The 11,436-nt window shown below is 39.6% G+C and overlaps 1 protein-coding gene across 1 annotated transcript; it reads right to left on the reverse strand.

The window, feature by feature from the left end:
• Window positions 1–8,173: 8,173 nt before the first annotated feature.
• Window positions 8,174–10,250, reverse strand: LOC145635979 (large ribosomal subunit protein eL22y-like). The gene is made up of 3 exons (XM_081687399.1): window positions 10,183–10,250; window positions 9,848–10,114; window positions 8,174–8,485 (listed from the first exon to the last, which is right to left on the reverse strand). Exons 2-3 carry the CDS (start codon window positions 10,078–10,080, stop codon window positions 8,341–8,343), a joined length of 378 nt encoding a protein of 125 aa, XP_081543525.1. The 5' UTR covers window positions 10,081–10,114; window positions 10,183–10,250; the 3' UTR covers window positions 8,174–8,340.
• Window positions 10,251–11,436: the final 1,186 nt, after the last annotated feature.

An 11,436-nucleotide genomic window follows, 5' to 3' on the forward strand; every position in this document is an offset into this window, starting at 1 on the left:
TTGGCAAACGGTTTCAAGAGATAGTGAGAACATAGAGGGGGAAACCTTCTTATCGATACCCTTAATACTCATTATGGTTTCGAAAGCTCTTAGATGGAAGTAAGGGTTATCTGTTGCCTTGAATTTCGGGATGTCAGTGGCGTTGAACTTATGCGGAAGAAGTTACTTGTCCAGTGAGACCCCTTGTGAACTCATGCCCTGAAATTTATAGTCACTAGATAGCTTTCTCAAACTTTCTTGCATGAGGTTCATTTGTTGTTGTTTCACGGGATCATCGACCTTAAGTGTGAGGAGCTTCAGTGTTTCAGTCACGGTAACCAGTTGGTTCCTAAGCTCATTAACTTCTTCTTGAGTTGCCATTATCTTCTTATCCTTCCTCTTTTGACGAATTGGTTTATGAAAAAGTGAAACTTGAATAAAGAGGTTGTCCTTGATTAATCGCCCTTCTCTCCTCGACCAAGTACTGTGGAAAAGGAATTTGGGGATATTTATTATTAACTATTTGACTTAAGCTCTATTCAACATGCAATGGATGGAGGAAGTGAAGAAAGATTGGAATAGAATATGAAGAAAAATGACGTAGATGGAGGTATATGAAGAATTAGGAATAAGATGTACCCCCAACTTAAATGACGGAAAGATCGACTCATGCATGAACTTAAGACACGGTCATGGTGATACGTATACTCAAAGTGTGTGCTAGGACTAGTGAGTGTAGGTGACATGTTGAGACTCGTGTCATGACCATGTGGCTAGACTATGTGACTAGACTCAATTAATGACTCGACGAGGTGTTATTGACTACGAAATTTAACCGAATTAATTAGCAAACTGATTAATTAGACATTAGGTGATGACTCGATCAATAATCCGAACTGTCGGCCAAATGACAAGACTAGCGCCGCACTGTGTAGCGTAGCGCCAGACGACAGATTTTCGCCAGGCGCCACACTCCACACAGTGGCGCTACAGTCCAGACTTTGGCGCCAATTCTGGAGCTTCAATCTGGGACTGTTTTCGGTGTTATTAATCAACAGGGGTATGCCTAAAGTCGTACTAGGTCAATTCCGATTAAAATATTAGACTTTATTTACTCAAATTAATTAATTAATTAATTAGGCAAAGTTCTTTAAGTCATTAATTTATTTAATCTCAACACAAGTCAAACAAAAGGTTAAGAAAACATAGAATATATGCACAACAAATAATGCACAATTAGTCAAGTAGGCACAATATGATGCAATGAGTTTGCAACCTAACCATGGCTCTAGTTCTCTAAAGTTCGGGATATGGGTTAGTCAATAGAGGGTCCATGGTTAATTGTCCGGATGCACCGCGCGGAAGCCTAACCGTGAAGGGTTGGCGCGAGTGGATGGGACACCGCGAATTTAGAACAAATTCGCTCCCATGGTTTGGTGAATTCAACATTCTCGGATGTACCCTTTGTTCCTCAGTGCGTTCAATCAGGTAGATGGAGCATGAATTCCCAGAGGGTTATGTCCAAATGTAGAACACATATGGGTTTCAGAAAAGTGAGAAAAAAAAAATTCAATCAGGAAGTAGGATTGAGCAAACAATACGAAAAACTAGTCGAAATTAGAACGCATATTTCTGGCTCGGTATTGGAAGAATTTGGCGCCAGCAAACAGAGACTGGCGCTAGGTTTTAGCTGTAGCGCCAGGCGCCAATGCTGGCGTCTGGCGCTACACATAAAAATTAGGCGCCAATGCTCTGACCCATGGCGCTAATTCCTCCATGCCTCAGCAGCTTTCTGTGCTCGATAAATTTTCCAGTTTCGCGCGGTGTTATTTCGGTCCTAGTTGTGAAAGATATTTCTCAAATTTCCTACGTGTAAAATCCTATGTTTTTAACTCATTACGGATGGTCTTTCCAATGAGATCTTTTTTATGCATATGACAATAATGTTAATCAAAATTACGCACATGAAATACTTAGAACGTTTCGAGTCTCATCCACTCATTCTAAATCATTGCCGAAACAAATTCAGGAATTAAAATAGAAATCCTCCCCAGTGGAGTCGCCAAAAACTGTAGGGAATAATTTCAAGCTTTAACCCCTAGCTTGAATCCCACTGTGATCATACACTAAAGTACGGTGGCGTCCAAAAGGGAAGAAGATAGAGCAAAAGAGTCGCCAACAAGTTTTAGGAACTTGTAAACCGTTCACAGGGTGAAGGTTACACCCCTTAACGATCCAAGAGATCGTCAACTCCATAAGGTCTTGAACCAAATAGGGTTCGGGGATGAAGGTACAAATCCAACCTAAAAGAGATTGAACCCGCCCTAATAATAGGCCTCTACTTTATTCAGATCGTATTCATGTGCGCTTTTTGACTAACATGCAATCAATAGGTTTACCCTAAACCTGTTTAATCTATGTTGGTTGAATATTAATGCACAAACAAAACTATTATTGGCGATCACTTGAAATTATAATCAAATTAGCCCTAAATAAGATTATTAAATTATCTTATTAAGCGTGATTACAAGTACAAATTCCCTTTAAACATGCATAAAAGGCGTGATCTAGCAATAAAAATATATCAAGAAACATAATAATATAATCATAACAATAATCATCATAATAATTATAATAATCATAATCATAATAATCATGTTAAAGCATAATAATAGCAAGACCCTAGGCATGATACTAACAAGATTAATAACAAACCCTAGCATGTCACTAAACAATAAAAATCAAAGCTTTAGCCCTAACATGATACTAACAATCATAAATATTAGGAAGAAAATAGGAAGCATCATAACAATCATATTTGATATTAAATTTACCCTAAACATGATACTAGGAATCATTGTTGTCATTCAAAACATCAAGCATCCTAACATGTTACTAGGAATCATAATAACAATCTAAGCATTATTTCTATATCATAATATCAATAAAAACCATTAAATCATTTACATTGATGCCTCGTACCTCTTTCTAATAACAAAATACACACGTTAGTAACTTCAAGGAAAATAATAAACAAAACAATTAAATTAAATAATTGAAATAGAGATTTGGGACCAAACCCTCATAAATTAAACCTTTCACGTCTAGGGCGAAGGCAACTTCGAATATAGCTAGGTGTTTCTAGATCTTGGGAATGCGGAATTTTGTACGTAAAAAGCTAGTTTAGAAAAAGAGAGAGAGATATGGTGAATGATTAGAGAATGAGAGAATGAAAACTGGTTGTAGGCGAATCTCGGTTGTAGGTCAAATCTGGTTGTCGAAAACGAAGTTTTAATACGTTATTTATAGAGAAAATCAGCCAAAAAGATAAAATATCAAAACAAAGTCTGGCGCACAAAAAACAGAACCAGCGCCAACGCTGGTTGTTGGCGCCAGGCGCTACAGCTGGCGTTTGGCGCTGATTTCAGAAATTCACGTGTTTTCTTAAAATCAGATAAAAATTGCCGTACAGGAGGATAAAATCATATTTCCTTCAAAAATGCTCTATGATTTTAATTAAAACTCTGAAAAGTCAACAAAAGTCAATTTATCAATGCTAATTGAATTAGGAATGAAAAGAACCTTCTAGAAGAATCTAGAATACTAAAACCATTCATAATTGCATTAGGAATGATAAATCTATATTAGGCCCTCCCCTAGATCATTGGGCCTCATATAAGGCTCAAACCGGGCCTAGTTTAGTAAATTGGCCATAACTTCCTCAATATTCATCGGAATCGGGCTTATAATATATCGTTGGAAAGCTCTTGTCAAGCCCCATCCAACTACACTACCATTGGACCCATATCATGGACCAACCAAACTGGATTGGCTATTTTCTTAAGATAAGCATTCAAAAACAGAGAGAATAGAAAAGAAATTAAAACTATCCGCAACACTAGACTTTCCACACTTTCACTTCATTCGATTATGATTCGACGTGAAAGGTACTCATCACTGGGTTTGGTTTTGGGGAGACACAGATGGGTGTCTACAGTTGTCAGCATCTCTGGCTGACTTATTGGCTCTCTTTACCTCTTCCCGCTTACGGGAGTAGGGACGTTTGAGACCGTCTACCCGCAATAGAGCTTGCAAGTACAAATCACGTCAGGTATGCAGGCGGAATAAAGCTTTGAAGTTTATCTTCTTTACATCTCACCTCAGCCAGAAGGGACAAAATGCGTTCCAGATTGAACGTCTCTATCCCAGGGATATTGTCTTTGTCCCTCTTGCGGACGGCATCAAGCATGGCCTTGGCATGCTTCTGGACGTCTGGCCAGCGGGGAGAGTGATCTGCACCACAATCAACATTTAATGAGTGCGAAATATAGGAGGCACCAATCTGTTGTCGACTGTCTGAGGAAGAAGTCTGTTGGGAGCGGGATTTCACTCGCAAAGGCCATCCTAACTCAGGCGGGGACTCAAATGGGTTTGCCTTACCTTCGGAGGCGGCGTGGCGGGTGCCACCCGCAGGCGCTGTAAAACCTCCGCCTGCGGACAGAGGGTTGGCAAGGTCAAGACCCAAGCTTCCGGATAAGTCCTGCATCTTCCCCCCAATGCGCATTTGAGTCTTCCCGGCTTTGGCTCCATGAGCCAATAAGGAGGCAGACTTCTTAGACTTGGACGGGGTAGAGGCAGAGTCATCCCTTTCCCGTTTGAGGCTCTTCTCAAACGTTTTTGGGATTTCGCCTCCCTAAAAAGCGGATTCAAGTCAGTTATGCATCCGGAAACGAAACTTGTGAAGTTAAGGAAAAAGGGGTCAGGCGTCTTACCTTGGCCCTGATCTGAGCCGCCTGTTTCTCCGCAATCTCTCTGCGAATGGTGGCTGAGGACCGTTTGGGTGTTTTGTCGCCTGGGAGCATGGCCAAAACTTCTTATGCAAAAAGAACAAAGACATCAGTACTAACACAACAGCTTAGAAATAGCCCAGACGGTCATAATGTTAGGCGCATACGTTTGGTAAACATTGTGCTGAGTCCACAGGCGGACAAAAAGGCCTCGTCCCTGAACCAGGTGCTCTTTGGGATCCAGTTCTTTGGAACTTTTATTAATTCCCCGGTTGACAGGGTAACAGTCTCAAGACCAAAAAAGTTGGTATCTATTATTTTGTCATAGTCCTCATCCGGAATCCGGGGAAGACAACACTTCTGGCCCAGCAGGTCGGGCTTCTTATTATACCGGCATAGTTCAAAATTCTCTCGCCGGCTGGGTGCAGACAGCAAATAGAAGCGGTGCTTTCAGCCGTCAAATTTGGACACTTTGTCCAAAGTCATCATGTACTGAGGGTGCGTGGTCAAAGTATACCATGCCCTCCAGCCGCCTGAGTGGCGGCTAAGATAATGCATATGGGCAAAGGCCTCCCAGCCGGGATGCAGCCCTTGAAATTCACAGGCGGCAACATACCCCAAGATGTTAGCCCAGGAATTGGGGGTTAGTTGCCACACTCCAAGGCCGTAGCCTCCCAAAATTGCCTTCACCGCCTCATGAAGAAGAAATCTCAGCCCGGCTAGGAACGCAGCCTCATAACAGCAAAAGTAGGCGTTGGCGTTCCTCTCGTCATCCTTCTAGGAGACGATGCCCTTTTCAGGCGGCACCCGGATGCTGTAATTACCGGCTAGGGGGCGCATAAGTTTAAACTTCTCCAAGTCCTTCTCCATGTTTTCCCTATCTTTGGCAGAGACGTGGATCTTGAAGGGGTCGTCCTTCTCACTCCACTTTTTCCTCTCCTCTACCTCACTATCCTCAAGCGGTGACATAGGTACGTCACTGCTCTCGGAGCTGGAGGCGGAGCTTTCTCCGGATGACTCCTCATCCTGCGAACAGGGCATAGAAACGGCTTCCTCACCGTCCCCCTGATCGCATTCATCGAGGAAGGAATCTGCAGGGGTTGAAGGGGCACACGGAGGGGACCTCTCAACAGCCGTCAGGTTTTCCCTACCTGACGTCTCCCCCTCAGGCGGTTGCCCGCCTGAGCCCTCGCTCCTATAATCAGGATCTATGGTCGTCTGCATTGTTCGAGCCATTGTGTCCTGCACAGACACACAGACGGTCGGATTCCAAGCATAAGGGTGGTCCTAACACCCCGAGGCGGCACTCCCAGTCCTAGACTCAGCCGTACTCGGAGACTGGCTGGACTCTAACCTAGGTTGTGCCGTGTGTGTTAGTGATGCATCCATTTATTGCAAGAAATATATACAAGCGAAAAAAACAGAGTTGAGAGAGACAGTGACGGTACCTTTAAATTTGATATCTGAAGGTAAGACGGAACCGGCTGTGGTAGACGGGAACGAGCTTGATTGCTTGCGCTTGACACGGACGTAAAAGCAGACTCTCTCTCTCTCTCTCTCTCTCTCTCTCTCTCTCTCTAAGTTTATCTCTCTTAAAGTTTTTGTAAATGTACAAAATAATGAGGGTAAACGACTATATATTGGGGGCAAATCCGGAGGCATCTCCGTAATTTCTGCAGAAGGTGAACAGTCAAAAACTGGTAGTAAAATGACCCCCCAATGAAAGAGTGACACGTGTCACAGATGCCACGTGGAATGTCACGTCACATCTGTGAGGGGCAAATGTTTAGGGTAATTTTACCCTGCCACGTGGTCTTACCAGAAAGTGACACGTGTCACCCTAGGGTTAGTCCAAAATGGACCAACCCCTGTTTGGCACGTGTCATCCCAAATAAATGGGAAAAAGGCGGCCTTCATGGCCCAAATCCTGAGAAAACCGCAATGCGGCGCAGCCCACCAACGATTAGGGCTTGATGCCCTAATCAGGGGCACGATTCTCGATGACCCTATAAATAGGGAGATTTCCTCCATTTGGAGACACGTTTTACCATTTATTACACATTTACTCTTTGAAAGAGACATCTCGAGCTAGGAATCCGAGCAGATACCCACCTAAATTTCCGCACCTTTTTACTCTTATTCAAGTTACTAACTTGATCGTCGAAGGCGGAGCTCCAACCACTCGGAGTCTCCGTTGTTTTGCAGGTACAGCTCACGCCGGACCAGACTTTGTGACGTAACTCTCCCGAGGGACAAAAACACCCAAAACACCCCTAAGACTCAATAAGCTTGAATAGTGAAAGTCCCAATTTTCTAAACCTAATTTAATATAATCGTCATTAATGTGATACAATAGAGCATCATGGCAAAGTTGGTTTGGGACGATTTTGGAGCGAGTATGAATATCCAAGTGGGTGATGGGACAAGGATAGATCCTATCTTGTACCCGGTGGGGCGGGTATGGATGTAGATATTGTACCCGCCACGGGTGGTGGGGCGGGAATGGGTATAAGATTTTTAGGCGGGTATGGGTATGTAGGTACCATCATCTGCATCCGATCCGCCCCATTGCCATCCCTAGATACGGGCACCATGCCAGCGGGGTAAAGATGGGGTTGCTGAGATTTTTTATTATTATTATTATTATTGTAATTATAATTAACATTTAATAAAATAATAAGTTATTTTTAGTTAAAGAATGACTTGTGTGGTAGGTTTTCGGTCATTGGACCTATTAAAAGAAAATACCTCTAAAAGTTAACTTATTTTAAGTTAGTTGAAAAATTGATTTATTTTAAGCTAATCATACAAAGGTTGACTTATTATTCACAAATTCTCCAAAAGTTTTTGCTCAATATCAATTTATTTATTCCAACTAAAAAATCATTTATTTACTGACACATTCAATAGATTAAATGAAAATAACTAACAATTCCTAAAAAAAAAATTCCCCAAAATATATGACATCATAAGTGCATTAAGCAAGAAATTTTTTATTAGAAAGAGACATATACAGTGTAAGAAGCGGATGATGTCAGCAATTTTCTGTTTTAGTATTAGTTAATAGAATAGATGTTCGTGTTCTTTCGGCCTTTTTTAAGGCTGCAAGCACCCTGCACTTTATGTGATAGGCATAGGCAACGTCATTTTGGACCGGGTGCACCTTGGGTGTACTAATCAAGAATCACAATATCACAAGGGCATGTAGGAAATAGGCACACAATAAACAATGTTTCACACATTTAAAAAAACTGCCAACTTATGTCCCTTCAAAGAAAACAAACAAGCTACCACGAAAGATCACATGATAAAATCACATAAAATCTACAATAAAACTCTTCCTAATCTTCATAGTAATTCCAACCACATAAAGTATGGCGCAGTTGGGACTCTTGGGAGATTCCAGATACTAAAACTGAAGACATGCAGATAATTTTAAATAAAAACAAAAATAAGTGTTGAAAAAATATCTCAAGTGATACGGTGTCAAATGCATAGAATCGTTTTTTCCTCCCAAAATTATGAGATCTGACATAAGGAAAATCACCAAAGCTCAAAACTATTTTCTAAAAATCTAATCCTCTTCTTCAGCCTCATTCTCAGCAATGTTGAAGTACCTCAACTCATACACATTACGGTCCTTGTTGGAAGCAATGACACGAAGCCAATCCCTAACATTGTGCTTCTTCAAGTATTTCTTTGTCAAATACTTCAAGTACCTGAAAATAAATTCAAACCAAGATTACTCGAAAGTAAAAACACACATTTACCTATCACAGTTCATACATCACTTTTATAGGCTAACATCGGCTTTTACAATACAATACAGAATAAGCTCAGACTCAAAAAAAAGTACAAAAACAACCCAAGAATTGTGCAGCGTAAATTACCAAACTGGTTCCAGGTAGTACACCAGAGGTGAAGACACAACAATGAAAAAACGATTTTGCTCACAGGAACCATCTTCCATGTTCATTAATCTCAATAATTAAACACACCATTAAACAGCTGGCCTAGAAAGAAGGCAAAAACAGCTACACCAGGCAATGCTACTCATAAAATACCAAGCACATGGTGTCAAGAAGAAGTTCAAGGTAAATTCAACAGAGCAGGTGATTAGCATAAAAAAGATGTTGCTCACAGGATATACATCAACGATCAACCATCTTTCAAGTTCATTTATCTTAGTACTTAAACACCACTTTAAACTACTGGCCTAACAAGAAGGCGAAAGCAGCAACACCAGGCAATGTTACTCGTAAGTTACCAAGCACATGAGGTCTTCAAGGTAATACAACAGAACAGGTGATCGGCATAAAAAATGAATAAGATGTTGCTCAGAGGAAGTACATGAACCATCTTTCAAGTTCATTAATCTAAATACTTAAACAACATTTCAAACCGCTGACCTAGAAAGGCATAAAAAACAGGAACACGCCAACATCAATTACAATGATTAGGCTCGGTGCTGCATATATTCAGCAATCTTAATAATATTAAAATGCAGCATATAATATCAGATTAAAATGCAGCATACATTCAGCAATCCTGATAAGATTAAAATGCAGCATACATTCAGCAATCCTGATAAGATTAAAATGCAGCATACATTCAGCAATCCTGATAAGATTAAAATGCAGAAATTGATACAAAAGATTCCTAACATACCAATTGCATAAATCCTAAAATTCCTAATCAAGCCCTAGAAAACTTGTCTATACTTATATCCACTTCATTTATAGTCAGTTTAACCAATCAACAATTTAGAACAGCTCAATAAGAGGACAATAAGCAAAGACACAGACCAGAAAAGCACAATAACATAAAGATACATAGCATCACATACATGAATTTCTGAAAAGTGAATAAACAACAGAATATCAAAGAAAACTACCTATTAATCGAAACATGATTAACAATAACGAAACCCAAAAAATCACTTAAACCCTAAAAGGCTAAAACCTCACCAATTTTACAAAAAAAAAAAAAAAAAAATCAAAATCAAAATAACTAGTTTATTACATAAATAAATAAAAAATAAAAGTACTGCGAAAAAAAAAAAAAAAAAAAAAAAAAAAAACCTCTTGGAGAAGTTGCTATCGGAATTGACGGTGATCTTGTTCTTCTCGCGAGTAACAGTGACGGAATCACCGAGAGCACCGGCCTTACCACCGACCTTAATTTTCTCCTGAAGAAACTTCTCAAGGGAAGCAATGTCCATGATTTTGTCTTCAACAGGCTTAGCGCAGTCAATGGTGAAGGAAGCTCCCTTCTTCTTACCCTTGGCACCTCCTGCTGCTGCTCCTCGACTCATTTTCTCTCTTCTGGGTTTCTCCTTTTACGTTGATCTGCAATAACAGGCGTCAGTATAAGCGGCGGTCGAGTGGAAGAGAGGGAAGAGAGGGAAAAAGAATACCGGAAGTGAAGCTCTGAGCGGCCAAATGAGAGAATGGATCAAAAATAGGGTTAGGTTTTTATTAAACAAAAATGTAGGAGAATTGGGCCTTCGTATATACCCGACCCGGCTCATTTTGGACGGGGTTTTTCCAAACAAGTTTTTTTTTTTAGGAAAGAGTGACGAAATATATACTTCCTTTGTTCTTTTATTATTGCACCATAAGAGATTGACATAAATTTTTTGGTAGTGGAAAAAAGAATGAGAGAGAAAGATAGAAATACAAACTTGCCCATGTGATAGTATACACAAAATAAACTGTAAGTGTTGAAAAGCAAGGGTATATTAGGTATTTATAGTGTGAATACAAATAATTTTTTTCCTAAAATGAATATGGTGCAATATTTGTGAAACTTCCTTAAAAGGCAAGTGGTGCAATATTAAAAAAAACGGAGGAAGTATATCTATACTTCTATATGGCATTCCTAATATAGAATATGAACCTCATGTCACCCTTGTTAAGCTCTTTTAACTAGTGTGTTGACCCAGGCGTTGCCCTGTGATGTTGCTTAGAGTTTTTTTAACAAAAAAAAGTGTTTGAATTTTTTTTAGTTTTACTTCAGAAAAATAATGTTGAAATATAGAAAAGAATTGAAAGGGTAATATGAGTTTCATTTGTTTTTAGTTTGGGTGCATTTTTGTATTCTACAAGTATATACATTTATGTGGATGAATAGAGCATAAATTATTGCTAGTTAAGATGGCAAGACGTGTGATATTCATTCCATGAGGTTATGGGTTCAAACCTCTTTCTATGCGTTTTTTTTTTTAGTTAACATTCCCATGAATTCAGTTCAGTTCAGCTGAGTTCAGTCAATGAGAACAGGCCCTAAGTATAGATATAGATATGCCATGTCACCAATATGTGTCATGTGTTACTTCTTTTAGAGGAATAAATATGTCACGTCTCCCCCCACAACATGAATTAAAACGTTACAAGACTTACCACCTTAGCTATCAATTTATTATAATTATTGACACAATAAAATTATACGAAGTATATAACTTGGATAAGATTGTTAGTCCTTCATTTATTGAACAAATGTATCATATCATAACATAATGTAATAGCTTTGATTTTTTTTTTTTTTTTTTTTTTTTTTTTGACAATAGCAAACTAAACGAGAAACGGAAAGAAAAAACAGAACACTAAGCTAAAAACTACTTAAAGTGGTCCTGCACTCATTTGCCAAGACATGTGCCTGTCGGACTTGA

Source organism: Chenopodium album, chromosome 6 (genome assembly GCF_948465745.1).
Source record: "Chenopodium album chromosome 6, dcCheAlbu1.1, whole genome shotgun sequence".
In the NCBI taxonomy this organism is placed as follows: domain Eukaryota; kingdom Viridiplantae; phylum Streptophyta; class Magnoliopsida; order Caryophyllales; family Amaranthaceae; genus Chenopodium; species Chenopodium album.